Genomic DNA, 23,864 nt, shown 5'->3' with positions numbered 1-23,864 from the left:
ATCGTCATACTGAGTGAAGTGAGTCAGATAGAGAAGGATAAATATAGCATGACATATATGTGGAATCTCAAAAGAAAATGATACAAATGAAGTTACTTACAAAACAGAAAGAGACTCACAGACGTAGAGAACAAACTTATGCTTGCTGAGAGGAAGGGACAGTTAGGGAGTTTGATATAGACATGTACACACTGCTATATTTTAAATGGATAACCAACAAGGACCTACAGTATAGCACATGGAACTCTGCTCAATGTTAAGTGGCAGCCTGGATGGGAGGAGGGATGGGGGAGAATGGATACATGGATATGAATGACTGAGTTCCTTCACTGTTCACCTGAAACTATCAAAACATTGTTAATCAGCTGTACCTCAATACAAAATAAAAAGTTAAAAAAACCCACAAAGCGCCATGAGTCTGTGACAGGAAGTGTCCACAGCCTGCTGCTCCTGTTTACAAGGGCTCTCTGTCTGAGAACTTCCAGCAGATATTCTTTACTAAATCCTTGGCTATTTCAAAATCCACTTCACAGGATCCCAAATCCCACAGCCTCAGGAATTCTGAAGGATAACACAGCCTAATGGAACCCCAGAAGACAGAAACACTTGTTAAGCTGCCTCCACTCCAGGGAAGGAAATACCCAGGCTGGTTTTTCAAGGAGCCTGGCTCACTTGGAGTGTTTAGAGGGGAATTACTACCAGAATGAACCCGACAGTCAGCCTTTGCTTGTCTGACACCTCATTCCATGTGGAGTCTGAACAAACAGCAGCATATGTGCCCGTGGCGGCACACCTAACCACCCTCAGCTCTCACACGTTCCTCTCCAGGGCCTCCGCTTCCTCAGAACAGCAGCGACGTAACAGGCACACCCCAAAGGATAAAGGTGAGGAGGCAGGAGAGAGGTGATGGAGGTGATGGCAGTGGAAGTGTGCAATCAAGCACCCAAGGGACCAGGAGAATCCCAGAAGATACCTGCTTTGTCTCTAACATCAACAAGGCTGTTCTCAGATCTGAGAATCGGTCCTTTGAACCTTCTATATCAGGGTTTCTCAGTCATGCCACTGTTAACATCTGGGGCCGAAAAATTCTTAGTTGAGGCGTCTATCATCAGTAGTTGCCACTGTAGGATGTTTACCAGTGTCCTGTATTCGGGAATGCCAGTAGCACCCTCCCAGGTGACAACCAAAAATGTCTCCAGACAATGCCAAATGTCTTCCGGGAGATAAAAACACCTTGGTTGAGAACCACTGGACTGAATGATTCTCAAAGTACTCTGAAGAAGAAGAATGGTATTGAGAATAGGTGGTGTGGAAGAGTTACCTGGGCTCCCGCCTCTAATCCTGCCCCACCTCCTGCTCCAGAGCAGGTGTAGCCCTGACCATGACACTCACTCCCTTAAGCCTTTCTATGACCTCCTACTGCTGGTCTGTGGGGGCCCAGCTTGAACACAGCAGTATCTGTTCCTCCCTCTGCAGCCTCGTCACCTGTCATTCTGTGCTCCAGGCCCACAACATACTCTTCATTTATTTGTCTGTTTTCAGGGTACCGGCCTGGGCCAGGCACTGTTCTCAGAGCTTGGGAGGCATCCGTGAACAAAGAGGCTCCTGCCCTTGTAGAAACAAACAGCCATACACATAACAAACAGGTAAGTTATATTGCTTGTTACAAGGTGAAAAGAAGATGTAGGAGGACAGGATCAGGAGTGCCGGGGTCCTGGAGGTAGAGTGGCTTTTGATTTGATTTTATTTTTATTTATTTTTTTAGTTGGTTTTGGTTTTATTTATTTTAATATAAATTTATTTATTTTAATTGAAGGTTAATTACTTTACAATATTGTATTGGTTTTGCCATACATCAACATGAATCCGCCACGGGTGTACACGTGTTCTCCATCCTGAACCCCGCCTTCCACCTCCCTCCCCATTCCATCCCTCTGGGTCATCCCAGTACACCAGCCCCAAGCATCCTGTATCATGCATCGAACTTGGACTGGCGATTCATTTCATATATTATATATGTTTCAATGCCATTCTCCCAAATCATCCCACCCTCGCCCTCTCCCACAGAGTCCAAAAGACTGTTCTATACATCTGTGTCTCTTTTGCTGTCTGGCATACAGGGTTATCTTTACCATCTTTCTAAATTCCACATATATGCGTTAGTATACTGTATTGGTGTTTTTCTTTCTGGCTTACTTCACTCTGTATAATAGGCTCCAGTTTCATCCACCTCATTAGAATCGATTCAACTGTATTCTTTTTAATGGCTGAGTAATACTCCATTGTATATGTGTATATGTACCACAGCTTTCTTATCCATTCATCTGCTGATGGACATCTAGGTTGCTTCCATGTCCTGGCTATTATAAACACTGCTGCGATGAACATTGGGGTACACGTGTCTCTTTCAATTCTGGTTTCCTCAGTGTGTATGCCCAGCAGTGGGATTGCTGGGTCATAAGGCAGTTCTATTTCCAGTTTTTTAAGGAATCTCCACACTGTTCTCCACAGTGGCTGTACTAGTGATTTTAAATAAGGGCATCAGGGCAGCTTCACTTGAGTGAGGCTTTAAGAAGGGTGGTGATCATGCAGATTCCTAGGGAGAGTGCCACAGGCAGAGGGAGCAGCCTGGGAGCATAGAGACGGGGTTAGTAACAGGAGCAGCCTGAGAAGAAGGCAGAGCAGAGGGAGAGGAATGGGAGGGGGACGGGTTGGTAGGCCATCCTAAGGATGTGGACTCTTTTTCTGAGGAAAATGGGAATTGCGGTAGGGTTTTGAGGAAATGTGATCTGGCTCATGTAAATGTTGAACAACTCCCTCCAGCTGCTGTTCTAAGAATAATGGCTGAAGCAGGAACAGAAGTTACAAGGCAGCTGCAATAGCCTGTGTGCAAGACAGTGTGAGCAGCAGAGACAGTGAGGAGGGAAGGGGCGTCTCGGATCCTCGAGATTTCAGGCTCCTTCTCTTGCAATAGCCTGTGTGCAAGACAGTGTGAGCAGCAGAGACAGTGAGGAGGGAAGGGGCGTCTCGGATCCTCGAGATTTCAGGCTCCTTCTCTCGCAATAGCCTGTGTGCAAGACAGTGTGAGCAGCAGAGACAATGAGGAGGGAAGGGGCGTCTCGGATCCTCGAGATTTCAGGCTCCTTCTCTTGCAATAGCCTGTGTGCAAGACAGTGTGAGCAGCAGAGACAGTGAGGAGGGAAGGGGCGTCTCGGATCCTCGAGATTTCAGGCTCCTTCTCTTGCAATAGCCTGTGTGCAAGACAGTGTGAGCAGCAGAGACAGTGAGGAGGGAAGGGGCGTCTCGGATCCTCGAGATTTCAGGCTCCTTCTCTCGCAATAGCCTGTGTGCAAGACAGTGTGAGCAGCAGAGACAGTGAGGAGGGAAGGGGCGTCTCGGATCCTCGAGATTTCAGGCTCCTTCTCTCGCAATAGCCTGTGTGCAAGACAGTGTGAGCAGCAGAGACAATGAGGAGGGAAGGGGCGTCTCGGATCCTCGAGATTTCAGGCTCCTTCTCTCGCTCAAGGCTGAGGGAATGCTGCTTGACCTAACGCGAGACATCGCCAGACTCGGAGTTCATTAGACACAGCAACAATTCAATTAATATGTGTTGAGAGTTAAAATAAACACACCAAAAACTCCAACAAAATGCCCGAGGCAGACTTTTTAGAAAAGCCTAACCAGTTCTAGGCATGTATCTGACACTTAGTAGATGTCTAATAAATGCTTAATGAGTGGATAAATGAATGATGCATCTTATACTGTGTGAATAATTACTGTACTCCTTTAGACATACTCATTTATAACCATTAACTCCAAGTATTTTATTACCATATATGTAATTCATTTTGATTGCCATGTGTTAACACTTATTTTTGGTTTTTCTTGCTACCACTATAAGTCACTTAAGCTTCATTATGTTACCCAGATCACAAATTTGTTTTAAAAATGATCAGACTCAAAGTGAACTTTTGTTGAGTTTGGTATGAGACTTGAGTTAGAGCTCTGTTGCTGCTGCTGCTAAGCCTACAATTAGCTTGATACCAGTGGCCTTGAGCCTCATCCTACTCAACATAAGGTGAGAGTTTCACATGTTGACATTGTGTGGCACTGTCTCTCACAGCATGAAAACTCCAGAACTTGACAGTCACTGAAAACTATATTGGAGGTCCACTGTCCCACACATTTGAAATTTTTGGAGACAGGCACATTTTGGAAATCTGAAAATTCTGGATTTTGCTCATGTAATAGACCCAGTGGAGTCTGGGGCAGCATCTTGAAATCAAATATTTCTGTAGTAAAGCACATGAATATTTACACATATGAAGACAACAAACAGCTTCATCTAAGTGTGAGTCAAGTTTTGCTGCCAAATTAGTTATAAAAACTATTTTGGAAAAAGAAAGGATATTGGACCCTTACTTTATACTATATGCAAAAATTACCTCAAAAATGGATCAAAGACCTAAATATAAGAGCCAATACCCTAAAACATTTATAAGAAATCTTCGTAAAATTGAATTTGGCAATACACCAAAAGCAGAGGTAACAAAAGAGAAAAACAGATACATCGGGTTACATCAAAATAGAAAGTGTTTGTGTGTCACAGGACATAATCAACGGAGTGAGACGGCAACATATGAAATGGGAGATATTATTTACAAGTCATATATCTGATAAGGGATTAATATCTGAGATATATAAAGAACTCTTATAGCTTGGCAACAAAATAAACAACTTGATTTTAAAATGGTCAAAGGACTTGAATAGAAATTTCTTCAAAGATAACATACAATGGCCAACAAGCTTATGAAAGATGCCCAGCATCAGAAGTCATTAGGGAAATGCAAATAAAAACCACAAGGAGACACCGCTTCACACGTATCAGAACGGCTATTACCCAAAACCATAAAGAAAGTACTGGTGAGGATACGGAGAAATTGAAATCCTTATGCACTGCTGGTAGGAATGTAAAACTGGCACAGCTATTATGAAAAACAGTGTAAAAGTTTTTCAAAAAGATAAAAAATAGAAATACTATATGATCCAATACTTCACTTCTGGATATATATCCCAAAAGCCATAGGACTGGCAAAGCCCCATTACTTCATGACAAATAGAAGGGGAAAAGGTGGAAGTAGTGACAGATTTCCTCTTCTTGGGCTCTAAATTCACTACGGATGGTGACTGTGGACATAATATCAGAAGACGACTGCCTCTTGGCAGGAAAGCTATAACAAACCTACGTGCTGAAAAGCAGAGACATCACTTTGCTGACAAAGGTCTGTATAGTCAAGGCTGAACGCTGAAGAATTGATGCTTTTGAGCTGTGGTGTTGGAGAATACTCTTGAGAGTCCCTTGGACTGCAAGGAGATCCAACCAGTCCATTCTGAAGGAGATCAGCCCTGGGATTTCTTTGGAAGGAATGATGCTAAAGCTGAAAGTCCAGTACTTTGGCCACCTCATGCGAAGAGTTGACTCATTGGAAAAGACTCTGATGCTGGGAGGGATTGGGGGCAGGAGGAGAAGGGAACAACAGAGGATGAGATGGCTGGATGGCATCACTGACTCGATGGACGTGAGTCTGAGTGAACTCCGGGAGTTGGTGATGGACAGGGAGGCCTGGCATGCTGTGATTCATGGGGTCACAAAGAGTCAGACACGACTGAGCGACTGATCTGATCTGATCTGATGGTCTTCCCAGTGGTCACATATGGTTGTATGAGCTGGACCATAAAGAAGGCAGAACACCAAAGAATTGATGCCTTCGAACTGTGGTGTTGGAGAAGACACTTGAGAGTCCCTTGGACTGTGAGATCAAACCAGTCCATCCTAAAGGAAATCAGTCCTGAATATTCATTGGAAGGATCGATGCTGAAGCTGAAACTCCAGTATTTTGGCCACCTGATGAGAAGAGCTAACTCACTGGAAAAGACCCTGATGCTGGGAAAGATTGAGGGCAAGAGGAAAAGGGGGTGACAGAGGATGAGATGGTTGGATGGCATCATCGATTCAATGGACATGGAGTTTGAGCAAACTGCGGGAAATAGTAAAGGAAGGGAAGCCTGGCATGCTGATTGAACAAGAAACACTGCTCTACTAGAATTCACTGCTTTCAAAGGGCTCTTTGTGGAGGAAAAGTCAAGACTTCTTGTGAGGGTAATTGCTGGGGGGCATAGGGCAGGAAAGTGTGAGACAAAGTACCTCCAAAGTTCTGTCCATTCTTTCTTCCTCTTATTTTCCTCTCTCCACCCTCTTTTCTTCACTCCCCTTCCACCCACACTGTCTGCAAATGCTCAGAGCGCCAAGGGCATGTATGATATTGACTGGTTGAAACTGGACCAGAAAACTGTATACATTTCAACTACTTTTAATCCTCACCTCACATCCTCCATATTTTAATCCTTATTCTTGTGCTGGGTCTCCCATCTCACTCTGGCCTCACTCAAACCTTCAGATGCCTTAGAGTGTGCCCCAGTACAGGGTGGCCCTGGCAACTGCCTCAGGGAACAGCATGGAGGGCCTGTTCTGAGCCTCTTCTTGTTCTGAGATATGCAAAGCAGTTTCTGAACTCGACAGCCCCCTGCCCTGCTTCCGTGTGATGATGGCACCAAGGCCCACCTGAAGGCAAGAGGGGGTCCCTAAGGTGATTCAGGATCATGGCAGGTTTCCCCTGCAAGGGCCTGTCCACACAGGCTCAAGAACTAGATGCGCTGAGAGTGAAGAGTGAGCCAGATTTGGGGTTGTTATCAAACTTCAACCAGGAGCCTCTCATTAGTTTGACTCTAGACATTTATTCTGCTTTATGCTAAGGGCAGGAATAAATGCCAGCAATTCTTTGGGAGTTTGATAGTACATAATGCGCTCCTATTACAGTGCTGCCAAAAGTGTGACAGGCAAAGGCATCACTGATAGTGAGGATGCTACATGGACAAAATTTTGTATTTCAATGGCTAGAACTTAAACACGTAAAAATATATATATAAATAAAATATATTAAAACCATAATTTCGTGGATATTAACTGCCTATGAGGAGAAGTAAAATAAAGGAAAGAAATGCATTAACATTCATTTAAAGTAAAACATCAGTAATGAGCTACAATTACAAAAATTAAGGTGGAAAATGGCACCCATTCTCATGGCTCCCTTGGGCCCAAACTGCAGTGTGGTCTATACAATCCTTTAAAAACACAGCCCATTGCTTTTCCTGAAATACAGGCTATTGTTCCTCTGGTTATCCACCTAAAAACACATGCTAGTCCCCACCCCCACCCCCGCCCCGATCAGCTGTAAGTCCAGGCCCCACAGGCCCCACCTATGAGGTGCAGGCCTGCTGAAGGGCCTTCTGTGCCCTGTGTACCACCTGCATCAGCTTTGATCTTGGCCAAGCGAGTATGTATGGAAATCTGTTGATACTGAAAGAAAGGAGCAAGTGTCCCTGACCATCTTCCTTTGACTCTGGGGACAGGAGATGACCACGGAGTTCGCAGTCAATACAAACCCCCAGCTAGATGCTTGTGCTGAACCAGCTCCTAAAATCTCCTTTGGGAGCCCAAAGTCAGGGACTGGGTATCAGGTAGAAAAGTATAGCAGGATAAATATGGCTTCTGCCCTGATCCCTACACTTTAAAATTTACACTATAATTATGTGATAAAACTTCTGGATGAGCTAGCTAAAGTGACTGCCAAAAAGGAATCATTATTTCTGGCTTCCCTTGTGGTTCAGGTGGTAAAGAATCCTCCTGCAATGAGGGAGACCTGGGTTTGATCCCTGGGTTGGGAAGGTCCCCTGGAGAAGAGAAAGGCTACCCACTCCAGTATTCTGGCCTGGAGAATTCCATGGACTATACAGTCCATGGGGTCACAAAGAGTCAGACACGACTGAGCGACTTCTCTTTCTTACTTACTAGCATTGTTAACGTTGCTCTTATGGGCACTTACTTGCTTATGTCTGCCCAAAGTGCTTTTTGGGATAAAGTTTCCTTGGCCTATGCTCTCCAGCAGAGAACTCAAGGGCCTTGATTGTCTCCTCATCCATGCAATGCAGTGTCCACTAAATTCTACAACCTCCTGTATCGACCCCAGGGTCTTGTACCCAGGAAAGTATCCACATCAGGATCCTAAGCAAGAGAATAGCAACCCAATCTCCAGGTGAGCTGACTGCGAACACATTTTTTTGTGTGTTTGTATTTCATAGATATTTAAAGAATCTGGACTCTGGGCACATATAGGAAGTACAATGACTAGCTCACTTCCCTGTTGCTCAGTTTTTAAGAAAGTTTGGTTGAAAACAACCTTAATTTAGGATGATGGCTGAAGCATAGCGATCCATGCATTCTTCTCTCAGTCCTCTGGAATCTACCCCAGGCCAACAGAGAGCTCTCAGAATGGCCACACCATTTGGTCTATGGAAGAACCTCGGTGGCTACACAGCCATCAGCCAACATAAGATGGGCTTCATGAAAAACAACCAGGTGAGTATCAGTTCACTTCAGGCTTTTTGAGGATGTTGGGTCTCATGTCATAGAGCCCCCTCTAGGAAGATTCTCAGGACTTTCTCCCCCATCTCAGCACTGGGAGTAATTCCCCTTCATTTGGGCAATGAGTAAGTTTCCATCTTGCTGATGCCACAACTCACAATGCTAATCACCCCTCCCTGAGTGCTGGCCACAGGGGCCGCAAGCCATCTGAGGCCCACCTGGAGAACAGAGTGGGCCCGTTCACACGTGGCCCACCATGTGAACAGAGCTCCCACATGAGCTCAGTGGATTAACACCATTTGTGACTTCATCTTACCTTTCATATTTATATTTTCTACTTTAATCTCTCAGTCCCAAATTCTTTCTATGAAAAATGAGATAATGAGCCTATCATGAGAATTAAAAAAGATGTATATAAACTGCTTTGCATTTTCTGGTATACATACTTAAGATACTTCCCTGGTGGCGCAGAGGTTAAAGCATCTGTCTGCAATGTGAGAGACCTGGGTTCAATCCCTGGGTTGGGAAGATTCCCTGGAGAAGGAAATGGCAACCCACTGCAGTATTCTTGCCTGGAAAATCCCATGGACAGCGGAGCCTGGTGGGCTACAGTCCACAGGGTAGCAAAGAGTCGGACATGACTGAGCGACTTCATATACTTAACATACTGTAATAATAGCCAACAGTTACTGAGTGCTGACTATGCACAATGACTTACTCTAAGCACTTTGCAAGTGTGTTTAATCCTCATATAACTCTATGAAGTTGGTGCTGGTATTATGCTCATTTTGCAGATAAAGAAACTGAGGCCCAGAGATGTTAAGAAATTTGACCAAGGTCTCAAATCTATCATGGGTAAAACTTGGATTTGACCCTAAGCCCCCTGACTCTGAGCCCATGCCCACGCTCCTACTACTATGGTAGCTATTCCACTAAAGCTATTAAAAAAATAATTTCTCTTGTTTTTCCTTTTTATTTATTTCTCAGAGACTGCATGCAGTTACATTTAGGGTCACTAACTTGTTCACAAATTCCCAGTTTAGTCCCAACTCCCGGCACACCACTTGGTAGTTTTTACCATTAGGCTGTTTTATCTTTTTGCAGCAGGACCACGGGTAGTACCTACAGATACCTTTGTGAAAATCAGGAAAAGAGGTATCCATTTACTTTCAACATATTTGCTTATGTAAACTGTCTTAAATCCTTAATGGAATAACATGGGATAAGAGAAATATAAATACACATTTCCACACTGTATTTAACACTTTAATAAGAGCTATCGGTAAGTATCAATACATGCATTACCTTTATATCCTTGTTCTGTCTCCCTGAGATCAATTTTGGTTATTGGTTTGAAATCAGTATCCCATAATCGTATACATCCATCTCGTCCACCAGTAGCAAAGCCTTCTTCACAAGCATACATGCTGAAGATTCCAGCCTGTTGATTAAGGCACATAATGCTGCAATCATTCTAAATAGTCATTATAGTTGGATCTTGATAATTAAAATATAAGACAAAAACAAAACAAAAATGAAGACAAATCCCCTGTTCTCTATTGAAATCCTGGTAATAGAACAAGTAGCCATTTGTAACATCCCTTTTAGCTAGATTAAAAATTCATAATAACCAGCAAAGCAAACTAGTTCAAGTGCTCCTTTGCCATGATTAAACAAATGATGGATTGTAAAAAAGTTTTCAAGAATTCCTTGGCTGAAGCAGATACAGAAATAATAAATTTCTTTCTGTGACAACTGATCATTATAAAGACACTGGTGGAGGTGTTTCATATAAGTCAAAGTTGCTCAGTCGTGTCCGATTCTTTGCAACCACATGGACTATACAGTTCATGGAATTCTCCAGGCCAGAATACTGGAGTGAGTAGCCTTTCCCTGCTCCAGAGGAATCTGGGATCTTCCCAACCCAGACATCGAACACCAGGTCTCCCGTATTGTGGGCGGATTCTTTACCAGCTGAGCCATAGGGGAAACCCAAGAACACTGGAGTGGATAGCCTATCCCTTCTTCAGGGGATCTTCCTGACCCAGGAATCAAACCGGGGTCTCCTGCACTGCAGGCAGATTCTTTACCAACTGAGCTATCAAATTCCTTCCCAATGGGGAACACATGTATACCTGTGGCGGATTCATTTTGATATTTGGCAAAACTAATACAATTATGTAAAGTTTAAAAAAAATAAAATTAAAAAAAAAAAATTCCTTCCCAAAACAAGTAAAGATATGTGGGCTAGGAACACAAACACTTCTATAGGTACAACAGAAGAAGTGCATCCCAATGAGTTCAAGTAGGCACTATTGAGCCTAAATGAAAGCATGCTGTTGCTGCTGCTAAGTCACTTCAGTCATGTCCGACTCTGTGTGACCCCATAGACGGCCTCCCACCAGGCTCCCCTGTCCCTGGGATTCTCCAGGCAAGAACACTGGAGTGGGTTGCCATTTCCTTCTCCAATGCATGAAACTGAAAAGTGAAAGTGAAGTTGCCCAGTTGAGTCCGACTCTTTTCGACCCCATGGACTGCAGCCTACCAGGCTCCTCTGTCCATGGATTTTCCAGGCAAGAGTACTGGAGTGGGGTGCCATTGCCTTCTCCAAAATGAAAGCATAAGTTACTCTTATGTTAGCTTGTTAAGCATCAGCTGAAGATGCTTTTCACATCTGATATGGTTTAAGAACTTAAAGCCTCGTTTTCTTGGGAAAATGTGCTACAAGAGTATAATGTTGACATAATATCCAGTGTAAAGAGAAACCAGGTTACTAAGGCAGGTTCTTTATGAATGAGGACCAATATTGACCTTTTAATTGTTTCAAGAGCTGTTTCATAATTAGCAAAGCCAAGAAAATTGGTCTTCAACATATGCTGCTGCTGCTGCTAAGTCGCTTCAGTAGTGTGGGGTCTGTGAGACCCCATAGACAGCAGCCCACCAGGCTCCCCTGTCCCTGGGATTCTCCAGGCAAGAACACTGGAGTGGGTTGCCATTTCCTTCTCCAATGCATGAAACTGAAAAGTGAAAGTGAAGTCGCCCAGTTGAGTCCAGCTCTTTGCGACCCCATGGACTGCAGCCTACCAGGCTCCTCTGCTCATGGGATTTTCCAGGCAAGAGTACTGGAGTGCGTTGCCATTGCCTTCTCCGTTCAACATATGAGAAAGGTCTAAAATTTCATAGTTCCTTTGCTAAGAGTTGCTTAAACTTGTTTTCATGTTCACAGTAATACAGCATCAATCTGGAGGCAATAAGTTAAAGGTCTGCTGAGTTTCTGACATTATTTTACCAAATTTCCACTTATTACAACAGACTTTACCTTTCATATCATCTCGCCATTCTTCTGGGCATTTACACTCTATCATCTGTAGATACAGCAATGAAACTACTTTCAGTCAGTTCAGTCGCTCAGTTGTGTCTGACTCTTTGCGATCCCATGAATCGCAGCACGCCAGGCCTCCCTGTCCATCACCAACTCCCGGAGTTCACTCAGACTCACGTCCATCGAGTCAGTGATGCCAGCCAGCCATCTCATCCTCTGTCGTCCCCTTCTCCTCCTGCCCCCAATCCCTCCCAGCATCAGAGTCTTTTCCAATCAGTCAACTCTTCACATGAGGTGGCCAAAGTACTGGAGTTTCAGCTTCAGTGTCATTCCTTCCAAAGAAATCCCAGGGCTGATCTCCTTCAGAATGGACTGGTTGGATCTCCTTGCAGTCCAAGGGACTCTCAAGAGTCTTCTCCAACACCACAGTTCAAAAGCATCAATTCTTCGGCACTCAGCTTTCTTTATAGTCCAACTCTCACATCCATACATGACCACTGGAAAAACCATAGCCTTGACTAGACGGACATTTGTTGGCAAAGTAATGTCTCTGCTTTTGAATATGCTATCTAGGTGGGTCATAACTTTCCTTCCAAGGAGTAAGTGTCTTTTAATTTCATGGCTGCAGTCACCATCTGCAGTGATTTTGGAGCCCCAAAAAATAAAGTCGGACACTGTTTCCACTGTTTCCCCATTTATTTCCCATTAAGTGATGGGACCAGATGCCATGATCTTCGTTTTCTGAATGTTGAGCTTTAAGCCAACTTTTTCACTCTCCTCTTTCACCTTCATCAAGAGGCTTTTTAGTTCCTCTTCACTTTCTGCCATAATCGTGGTGTTAACTACTTTACTGTATGTCAAAATTGAGCACAGTGTTTCAGTATTAAGTTTGTCCTTGTTCTTATAGAGCAGACCATCAAAAGAATTTATCAGTGGTTTCTGTTTGCATTCTAAGAACTTGTGGCATGGATGTGGAGGTGACACTCCCTCACTCAGAGTGAGGAAAAGCTACCTTTCTAACCACTATAAAAATAATAGTTGTCTCCATCATGTTGGCCACAGGCCAGCAGCAGTGACATCATTCCAGATCCACTGAGTCACTGTATGTATTTTAACAGGATCTCCAGGAGATTCGTAAACATGTAAAAGTTTGAGAAGTGCTAGTCTAGAAGATGAAACTGACAATGAAATACTTCTAGTTTCTGTGAAACTGCTGCTGATAAATTACACTAATCAGCCAATTCATAGAGGTAAAGGCTAATTAAGTTATCATGCTTTTGAAATATTAAATTCTTCTAAGTGAACAAAAATAATTAGGGAAATCTTTCATGACTATTGCGTATTCAGAATTAGCGAATACTAAAGCAACAGGGGAAAAAAACAGAAATTTGTGACATTAACTTATTTAATAAGTAATTCACAAATTTCCATACAGGAATACTTACACTATGTGCTCCTTGAATGGTGCGGACTAAATTGAGCCCTTTCCAGACATAGATGTCGCCATTTAAAGCACCAGAGTAGGTGATGTCTTCTTTGGCACATGCAAGGCAAAGGATGGTCTGAAGATCCCCAGTTTTGCCGAATATTCCTCTTTTTGCAGTCAGGGCATTTCCACATAGTGTCCAAAACTAGAACATAAGTGATAAATAATCCAAAAACAGAGTATTCTGATGCATCTCACAATTGGTATCGTTGGGTAATGTTTCAATACATTGTATATAATTTTCTATAGCTGAACTATAATAGATATACAGGCTTCTCAAGTGGCTCTAGTGGTAAAGAACCTGTCTGCCAATGCAGGAGACATAAGAAACACAGGTTTGATCCCTGGGTTGGGAAGATCCCCTGGAGAAAGTAATGACAACCCACTCCAGTATTCTTGCCTGGAGAATCCCATGGACAGAGGAGCCTCCTGGGCTATGGTCCATAGGGTCACAAAGAGTCAGATACAACTGAAGTGACTTAGCACACACATAATAGATACACATAATTTAACTTGTTTTGCTACAACAGTAGAAATTGTAGAACATTTTAGCCAACTACTAGCAGTAAAAAAAAAAAAATGTAACAGTACTTTTTAAACTTTCAAAGTCCCCAAATTCCAAAACTTTGCTAAATGTTTCAGTTCAGTTCAGTTGCTCAGTCCTGTCCCACTCTTTGCAAATGTTTAGTGTTCATTTAATACAAAATGCCAATATTCTCAGAATTGGGATAAAATGGATGAATCATGTTTTTGTTTAATATCTTGCCAAATTAAAGCACTAGGGTAGGTTTATCATAGAGAAATTTAGAAAGAGAGAAAAGTAAAAGAGGGAAATTAACATTATTCCCAACATCCCAACATGTCGGTGTATCTTCTAGGTATTTTTTGGTGTATATATATATATATATATATATGTGTGTGTGTGTGTGTGTTTTTAGAAATAATTTCTAATTAAAATGATATAAATTTTCAAGTAGAAACATTACTCAGAAATATGTTTCTAAATATATTTCATATAGTCAAATAATTGACTAGGCTTTTCAGTTTTAGCTGCATAATTTATTATGTAGACAACCATAAGCACAAAGGCTGAGCTACTTTATAGATGGTAGCAGGAAGACTTCTATGGTCATGTAGAAATTAAATATTTCACTTTGACACAGTTTTTTTTCAGTATGTGAACTGGTGTAACTTTACTGCGATGTACATACTTAGCCTCACAATTTATAAAGCCTCTTTACACATGTTTAGTTATTTTATCTTCATAATAGCCTCACAAATAGGCTACGACAGATATTATTATTACACTCATTTGGAAGTGAAAGAAAGAAGGCATAAGTGACTTGCCAAAGGTTCAATAGGAGTTATACACGAGAAAATATTGAAATATTTGTCTTGAGAACTTTAAATATAATAAAGAAGATACATACAAAATAAAAAAAAAGATCATTTTAAAGCAGTATATTCTGACAAGTAGTAAGGAAATTCTAAGACAGAGAACCAGAATTCTCTGGAAAGAGCAAGAATAGGATTTGAATCTGTGGTGAGGAAGACACTGCACTGTGGTTTAGGAGAGGAGGGTTAGTTACATGGAGGTGACAGGAAATGTGTGAGGAAAAATCAGAGGCAACCTTAACATCTGTGCTTGCAGAAGAGGAAAAATAATGGTCCTCTCAGAGTAGACAGGAATTCGAGGAAGCAGTTCTAGATGGCTTCACCACCCAGGAGGGCCAGGACTCAGGCAACTGGGTAGGTGGTGGCTCTTGAGAGGATGAGAGGCAGGTGTGCAATCATTTAAAAAAAAAAAAAACAAACACAAGATTCTTTTCCATTAAATGTCAACTCTGGGAATTTGTTTCTTTGGCTATTAATATTTTTACCAAAAGGCACTGAAGTATACATGGAAAAACTGCAAACAATCTAGGGACAGATAGGTATATGCTTTGGGAAAGCACGTAAGTATTAACCTTGAGCCTGAACAAACTATGAGACATGAACAACTATTGGTTGTACATACATACATGCCAAAGACCCTGCCCTTCCACGGCTGACACTTAAGGCAGACGTTTTTCGTTCTGTGTCCCCGCGCACGAAAACTAAAAGGAGAGTAACTATTTGGTAACTATTATCCCTTTGACTTGGGATGTGCACTTTGGCCCAAGATACTGAAATATTTCTAGATGGACAACCACACACACACACAGAGACTGGTTTCCTCAGACACAAAGATTTTTCTGATGAAATCACCCAGTCAGATATTCCAGATGATCAAATAATTCTCTAAAAAGACATACATAGCTGGAATACCAAGATGGGTATGAAATTTTCTGCAGAAAATAGCAAATCTGAGATGCTATCTCTTTTTGAGAAGCACTACATGTTTGGAAAATGTGACAGATAAGTGTAGCAACACCCCATTAAATTCACACTAAATGAAAAGACACTGTTTATCTTCTCCAATCTCCACTCACAGATTGTAATGCAAATTCTGTTAGAATTGGCAGGTACCTGGGAGCTCATCTGGCCCTCAGTAATCCCTAAGGTCCCTTCTGCCTGCGACTAGAGAATGGAGCAAAAGCAATAATATCCAACAAACCTGGTAGATTCGTTTCCTGTAAAACCAATGAAGCAGTTGATGCTCAACTGCTACTGTTTTTCAAGCATTTGTTTCAGGTAATTGTAATTTGCCTGTTCGCCAAACACTAGGGATTGCAAAAGAGAAAGGATTTTATTGAGTTGGCCAAAAAGTTGTTTGCTGAAATAAAGGCACTTTTTTGCTTCAACAAAAATCAGCTCTCTGCACAAGGATTATAAAGTATTTATGAAGCCCTAAGGCCATGTGATGGGAGAAGGCAATGGCACCCCACTCCAGTACTGTTGCCTGGAAAATCCCATGGATGGAGGAGCCTGGTAGGCTGCAGTGCATGGGGTCGCACAGAGTCAGACACGACTGAAGCGACTTCGCAGCAGCAGCAGCAGCAAGGACATGTGATAGCTTTGAATACTAGAACCTGTACACTCATCTTTTTGTCCCCTGCTTTTTCATTACTTTTTCCTTATATTGGAAGAAATGTATGTTATTGTAAAATAATTTTAAAATACAGGGAAATTTTAAAAGCCATCAATTCACTACTCAAAGATAACTGTTTAATATTTTGGGAGAGCCTTTCAATTTATTTCCTACACACAAAAAAATATTTTTAAAGTAAAAATATCAAAGCCACAAATTTATCCCACTCAGAAGTAGACTGTTCATAGCTCTTAAATATGTCCTTAAATAACATCAAGCAGTCCTCTAAAACATGACTTAAAATGATTGCACAGTATTTCTTCATATGGATATACCAAATTTTATTTAACTGCCTGGAGGGAGAGGGTTTCAAGTCTTTTGTTTAGTTTTATTTGCTATTGACAAGTTATTTAGTAATGAACCAGTGCTTGGTTCACACTCCTAATTATTTCGTTGGGTTAAATTACAGGATATAAAATTATTTGCAGTCTTTACTTTGGCAGCACACATAGTAAAATTGGGATGAAACTGTTTCGAAGGGTGTCAACATTTCTAAGGCAATTGACAGGCATTGCCAAATTTCTAGACTGAAAGAGCATACTTACTTATGCTTTCATCAGCAAGGTTTGAGAGGGTTCACTCCCCAAATCTTTCTCGATACCAGATCATCTTGATTAAAAGCACTGCTATTGTAAACTGTCTATTCCTTATAGATGAGGTTTAATATTTTCAAGTGTCTATTAGCAGACAATCGATAAAAACAAACACTTTTGCCACTCTTTGTACATTCTGTAGATTTGCTAGAGGTCTTTACATTTCAACAACAAGTCAACACTCTACGCTTGTTGCTTATACTCTTCTAGCTTGTGATCTGCCTGTTTGTTTCTTGAGGGTAGCAGGAAGGTAAACAAAATGTTTTAATATTTATATAGTTGAACCTATCATATTATTCTCTGATACAAGAGACTTTCACCTATAAGGGTATGGAGAAGCCATTCTGGCTTATACCTGATTTGGCCTGAACTTTATGTGAACTAGAACAGCTTGACTTGTGGTCTGTCAAACATACATTGGACATCTGCTTTAACCATTAAAGAATGCATTATCCAGAGGTAAAGAATGTCTTTTTTGAAGGTAGGAACAAATGCGTCCCTTCCATGATGCCCATGCTACCACTCCTTCGAAGACAAGGTTCTCTTCCCAGATGCTAAGGTCATGCTGTCTCTGTGTATGCACTAATCTGAAATTATGAATAGTGAAGTGACAGTGTTAGTTGCTCAGTTGTGTCCTGCTCTTTGCATCCCCATGGATTGTAGCCTGCCAGTCTCCTCTGTTCATGGAATTCTCCAGGCAAGAACACTGGTGAGTGGGTAGCCATTCCCTTCTTCAGAGGATCTTCCCCACCCAGGGATCAAACACAGTCTCCTCCGTTGCAGGCATATTCTTTACCATCTGAGCCACCTAGGAAGCCCACATCTCTGTTGAAACCTTGAAGGAAAATAACTGTCATGTTTGATGTATGTTCTTTGTTTCAACAAAATATAAAGGTGTATTGAAAACTATGTTTCTCCAGAATGCTTTCTTCCTTGGTGGAGACTGCACTCTGGGGCTAGTCCTCAGTTTGACTTGAATAAAACTCCCTTCCATTTCTTACTATGTCGTGTCTGACTCTTAGCGACCCCATGGAGCCCACCAGGCTCCTCCGTTCACAGGATTTTCCAGGCAAGAGTACTGGAGTGGGTTGCCATTGCCTTCTCCATTTATTGGTTATTTTTGTCAAATACTTTTATGGTTTATTTACTTTTACATTTAAAAATACCTTTCTCCAACTGGAAAGAAATTAAATATTTACTTATACATTCCTCTAGTTATTTTATAGTTTTTTAAACATTTAACTCTTTAATTCACAAATAGTTTATTCAACTATATGCTATGAAGTAATGACATACAACAAGAATAATATACTGTTCTAGTGCCCATTTGTCAGAGATAGTTATCATACCCTAAACTGTCATTCATATTAAGGTCTATTTCTCAGTTTATTTTGTTTTTTGGTGGTGTTTATCTATCTTATGGCAGAAAGTGAAGAGGAACTAAAAAGCCTCTTGATGAAAGTGAAAGTGGAGAGTGAAAAAGTTGGCTTAAAGCTCAACATTCAGAAAACGAAGATCATGGCATCTGGTCCCATCACTTCATGGGAAATAGATGGGGAAACAGTGGAAACAGTGTCAGACTTTATTTTTCTGGGCTCCAAAATCACTACTGATGGTGACTGCAGCCATGAAATTAAAAGACGCTTACTCCTTGGAAGGAAAGTTATGACCAACCTAGATAGCATATTCGAAAGCAGAGACATTACTTTGTCAACAAAGATCCGTCTAGTCAAGGCTATGGTTTTTCCAGTGGTCATGTATGGATGTGAGAGTTGGACTGTGAAGAAGGCTGAGTGCTGAAGAATTGATGCTTTTGAACTGTGGTGTTGGAGAAGACTCTTGAGAGTCCCTTGGACTGCAAGGAGATCCAACCAGTCCATTCTGAAGGAGATCAGCCCTGGGATTTCTTTGGAAGGAATGATGCTAAAGCTGAAACTCCAGTACTTTGGCCACCTCATGCGAAGAGTTGACACTTTGGAAAAGACTCTGATGCTGGGAGGGATTGGGAGCAGGAGGAGAAGGGGACGACAGAGGATGAGATGGCTGGATGGCATCACTGACTCGATGGACGTGAGTCTGAGTGAACTCCGGGAGCTGGTGATGGACAGGGAGGCCTGGCGTGCTGCGATTCATGGGGTCACAAAGAGTCGGACACGACTGAGCGACTGATCTGATCTGATCTGATCTATCTTTACCACAGTCTTATTTTAATTTTTGAAACTTCATAGTAGACTTTAGTAAATAGTAGTGCATATTCTTTTTTTTTAATTTATTTTTTAATTGAAGGGTAGTTGCTTTACAGAATTGTGTTGTTTTCCATCAAGCATCAACATGAATCAGCCATAGGTACACATACGCTCCCCTCCCTCTTGAATCTCCCATGTTACTTTTCATTACTCTTTTTTTATCCCGAAGTTGTGGTTATTCTCACTCTTTATTCTCATAGACGAATTTATTCATACTATGTTGCTTCAGTCATGTCTTTGTGACCCTATGGACTGTATAGGGTCTATAGGGTCTATAGGGTCTTATAGGTCTGTAGGGTCTATAGGGTCTTATAGGTCTGTAGGGTCTCCCACCAGGCTCCTCTGTCCATGGAATTCTCCAGGCAAGAATACTAGAGTGGGTTGCCATGCCCGTCCGAGGGGATCGTCCCAATCCAGGGATCAAACTCACGTCTCTTACCTCTACCTGTGTTGGCAGGCAGGTTCTTTGCCACTAGTGCCGCCTGGAAAGCCTACAGATAGATTAACTTAGAATAACTTGAAGGGAAATATCAGATATTAATAAAGTTTATAAAGATTTTAATTGAACTTGTATTAAATATATATTAACTTGGAGATAAATAATGCATTTATAATTTTTATACTTCATGTCCAAAATCAAAGTTCTCTCTCCCCATTTGCAGAAGTCCTCTTTTACATCCCTCTGTAAAGCTTTATGCAAGTGAAAGTGCAAGTGCAAATCACTCAGTTGTGTCTGACTCTTTGTGACCCCATAGACTGTAATAGTCCACAGGGTTCTCCAGGCCAGAATACTGGAGTGGGTAGCCTTTCCCTTCTCCAGGGCATCTTCCCAACCCAGGGATCAAACCCTAGTCTCCCGCATTACAGGCAGATTCTTTACCAGCTGAGCCACAAGGGAAGCCCAAGAATACTGGAGTGGGTAGCCTATGCCTTCTCCAGGGGATCTTCCTGACCCAGGAATTAAACTAGGGTCTCCTGCATTGCAGACAGATTCTTTACCAACTGAGCTATGAGGGAAGCCTGTAAAGCTTTATAATAGTCTTTAAATTAAATCTTTCATATTTCTTATTATAGTTACTTCTGAGCATTTTATCATGTTTCTTTCAGCATTAAGTAGGAATAATGGAAAGGATCATGAAAAACTAGACTAAAAGAAGAACAAAAGAACTGGGAAACAGGAGGCGCTGGTTGGAGGAATAATACAGACATCTACTCTGATTGTACAGAAATGCACAATTTTTATATCAGCAGAGATCAACATATGCTCTACTCAAGCATATAACCTACCTTTATATTCTTTTATTTATGGACTTTATTGTCTATTATCTACAAACTTATGGTCAGAAGATCCCAGGACATATCCCTGGGTCCAGAGAAATTTTTGCTATGTCAGAGCAAAGGATGTTGATGGTGTTAATTGTGCTACCTGTGTAACAAAATAGAGAAGCAAATAGACAGAGGCAGGTCCTGGGGCACTAGCAGTATTACAGGCTATATGCTGCTGCTGCTGCTAAGTCGCTTCAGTCGTGTCCAACTCTGTGCGACCCCATAGACGGCAGCCCACCAGGCTCCCCTGTCCCTGGGATTCTCCAGGCAGGAACACTGGAGTGGGTTGCCATTTAGTCCACAGGAAAACAGAGGCATTTAAAAGTCAGCGGCCCATGGAGGTTTGTGCTATGTATCCTTTTCTTTTTATATCCAACATAACACGGCACCTTTCTTCTAAGAGAACATAGCAACACGTCAAAAAATTTTGACATGCAATATGTATAAACATTTATAATATAAAAACTTAATTCATGAACTTAAAATCAGAACTGTTTTAAAACATGCGATTCTAAAAGTATTGAGTCTTCTTTATAATATGTAATTGATATAAAGTTTCCTTTTTAGCTACCAGCTGGGCACTTTGCTTGATTGTTGTTACACTGCATTTTTGAAACAGAGGCCCATCAGCTGAAGTAAGCAGGCTTCAGGATCAGAGATGCAGGTAAGAAGCCTCTAAATTTAAGGGGGAACATGTAAAGTTGAGTAGTTTCTCAATACCAAATTATACACATAGACATCTCAAATTAGCTTCATATGAGGTACCCAAATTTCTTTTAAATAACGGCTTTACCTTTATATGTTTCACTCCACAGCTAACCACTCTGTTTGGCTGATATGGATCCCAGGAAATATCAAAAATCTGTTTAAAAAAGATAAAAAGTTTCACATTCATGTGTTTTTGCCTTCTTTAAGATACTGTCCAATTGCCAAGATTCTACCCTCACAATCTGAACACAAGGTCACCCACACAAATGGAGGATTTGGCTCTGGAGATGAGTCAGGAATTGCTAATACACATTTTATCATTTTGTGTCTATTTACCTTGGGCCTGAATGGAGAAGAAATAATTAACCATAATCACTGAGAACAAACTACTGTCACATTTTTAATTTTGTCCAACCAGGGTAAACAAACCAATGATTTTGGATCATTTATCAAAATTTTTGGTTCTCCACAATCTTAATAAAACACTTTTGAGACAGAGTTACAATAAAAACAAAGAGAATGGCAATTGTTTAAAGTGTGTATTACCCCAGGCCCATGTCAGAGATTCTGATTTAGTGGATTGGAAATTGGGTGGATTTAGTGGGATCACCACATTCCACTAATTTAGTAGAAATTTAGTGGGTCAAACACATGCATTTAAAAACACACCCCAGAAGATGCTGATGTAGGTGGTCCATGGACCACATTCTATGAAGCTCTAATAGAAAGAAGAACGAATCATCAGAGGCAGAGACTAACCAAAGAATGAGGCTGCTATCATATAGGAAGGAGCTATTGCTCCAATAATCAGACAAAAGAGGAGAAGCTTTGGTTAGGTAGAAAGGAACACTTATGAACTACAGAAACAGCACTGAGGCCTGAAGCTATCTGAGCTCAGGCAAGTCTTAGCATCTCTAAACTTAACCTCCTCTTCTCAAGAATGAATGAGTCACCTCAGTTCTGTTGTGAGGTCAATTAAGATAATGTAATGTATGTATGATCATTTTGAAGACTACAAAGCACTGATTGTATAAATTAGTGCTAGTTATTAAGTATTTTAGCCACTAAAATAATCTTGAAAAACCATCTGCCTCTAATCAACCAACAATAATTCATACTGACAATAGCAATAAAGAGCAAAACGATGTGATACAAATTATGAAGCCTGGGAGAACAGTGTTCCAAAAATGGTATTTCATTAAAACATTCTGGGTGTTTAAAGAGTTCTCACTAGATAGCACTGTACTTTTTACAATCTACTCCTAACTGGAAAGTGTACAGTACATTAACAAAACAATAGCAAAATCATTTATTGATGCAGCCCAACTCAACTACTATATAATATACAATGGGAGACAAGGCGGCAGAGGAGAAGGACTTGAACTCACCTCCTCTCATGAAAACACCAAAATCACAACTAACTGCTGAACAACCATTTACGAAAAAGACTCAAATTACCCAGCCCCCCAAATTCTACACCAAAGACAGAGAAGGAGCCACAACAAGATGGTAGAAGGGGCATGTTCACAATATAATCAAATCACATACCTGCTGGGTGGGAGACCAACAACCTGGAAAATAATTATTGGATTGGCCAAAGAGTTCATTTGGGTTTTCTGTAATACCTAATGGAAAAACTCAAGTAAATTTTTTGACCAATCTAATATATCAGAGGTTCTCCCACAGGAGTGAGTTCTGAAGCCCATGTCAGACACCCCAGACTGGGTGGTCTGGCATCAAGAGAAGGAGCCCTGAGAGTACTTGGCCTTGAAGGTCAGTGGGGCTTGAGTGCAGGAGCTCCACAGAACTGGGTAAAGAGAGACTCCACTCTTGGAGACTGCACACAAGGTTTCATGTGCACAGGGACCCAGGGCAAAGCCATGACTCCATAGGAGCTTGGGCAGATCTAAGGATTAGGGGTAGGTCAAGGAAGGGTCTCCTCAGGAGGCAGGGGGGTTGGCTGTTGCTCACTGTGGGGGCAGGGACACTGGGGGTGAGATCCCAGAGAATATTCACTGGCATGAGCTCTCCAGGAAGTGGCCATTTTGGTTGCCATTTTAGCACCAAGACCTGCCCCACCCAACAGCCTGCAGGTTCCAGTCCTAGGATGCCTCAGGCCACACAACCAACAGGGTGGGAAGACAGCCCCATCTATTAGCAGACAGTCTATCTAAAGCCATCCTGAGCCAACAGCTGCCTATAAACACACCCCTTGACATGTTCTGCCCACCAGAGAGACAAGACCCAGCTCTACTCACAAGGGAACAAGCAGTAGTCCCTTCTACCAGAAAGCCTGCACAAGCTCCTAGAATAGCCTTATCCATGAGGGGCAAGACACCAGAATGAAGAGGAACTACAATCCTGCAGCCTGAGAAACAGACGCCACAAACACAGAAAGTTAGACAAAGTGAGATGGCAGAGAAATATGTTCCAGATGAAGAAACAAGATAAAACCCCAAAAGAATAGTTAAGTGAAGTGGAGACAGACAATCTACCTGAAAAAGTATGCAGAGTAATGATAGTAAAGACAATCTAAGATCTCAGGGAAAAAAAAATGGAAGCACAGGCTAAGCAGATACAAGAAATATTTAATAAAGACTAGCTTTAAAGAACAGAGCTGAACAATATAAT

General features: G+C 41.6%; 1 protein-coding gene across 5 annotated transcripts in view; it reads right to left on the bottom strand.

Annotated features, from left to right (window-relative positions):
- Positions 1 to 23,864, bottom strand: part of EML6 (EMAP like 6) — a 287,468-nt gene that overhangs the window by 150,675 nt on the left and 112,929 nt on the right. For all 5 annotated transcript variants that reach the window (XR_001501286.3, XM_059891241.1, XM_059891240.1 and 2 more), the window contains 3 exons: positions 21,319 to 21,387; positions 13,250 to 13,435; positions 9,788 to 9,923 (listed from right to left, as the gene is read on the bottom strand). Coding sequence is in view for 4 of the 5 variants with exons in the window: in XM_059891241.1 (XP_059747224.1) it covers positions 9,788 to 9,923; positions 13,250 to 13,435; positions 21,319 to 21,387 (391 nt within the window). In the remaining variant the exon portion in view is untranslated. The remainder of the gene's footprint in view (positions 1 to 9,787; positions 9,924 to 13,249; positions 13,436 to 21,318; positions 21,388 to 23,864) is intronic.

The sequence above is a fragment of the Bos taurus genome, chromosome 11, assembly GCF_002263795.3.
Source record: "Bos taurus isolate L1 Dominette 01449 registration number 42190680 breed Hereford chromosome 11, ARS-UCD2.0, whole genome shotgun sequence".
Lineage (NCBI taxonomy): Eukaryota > Metazoa > Chordata > Mammalia > Artiodactyla > Bovidae > Bos > Bos taurus.
This window is presented reverse-complemented; position numbering and strand designations above follow the sequence as displayed.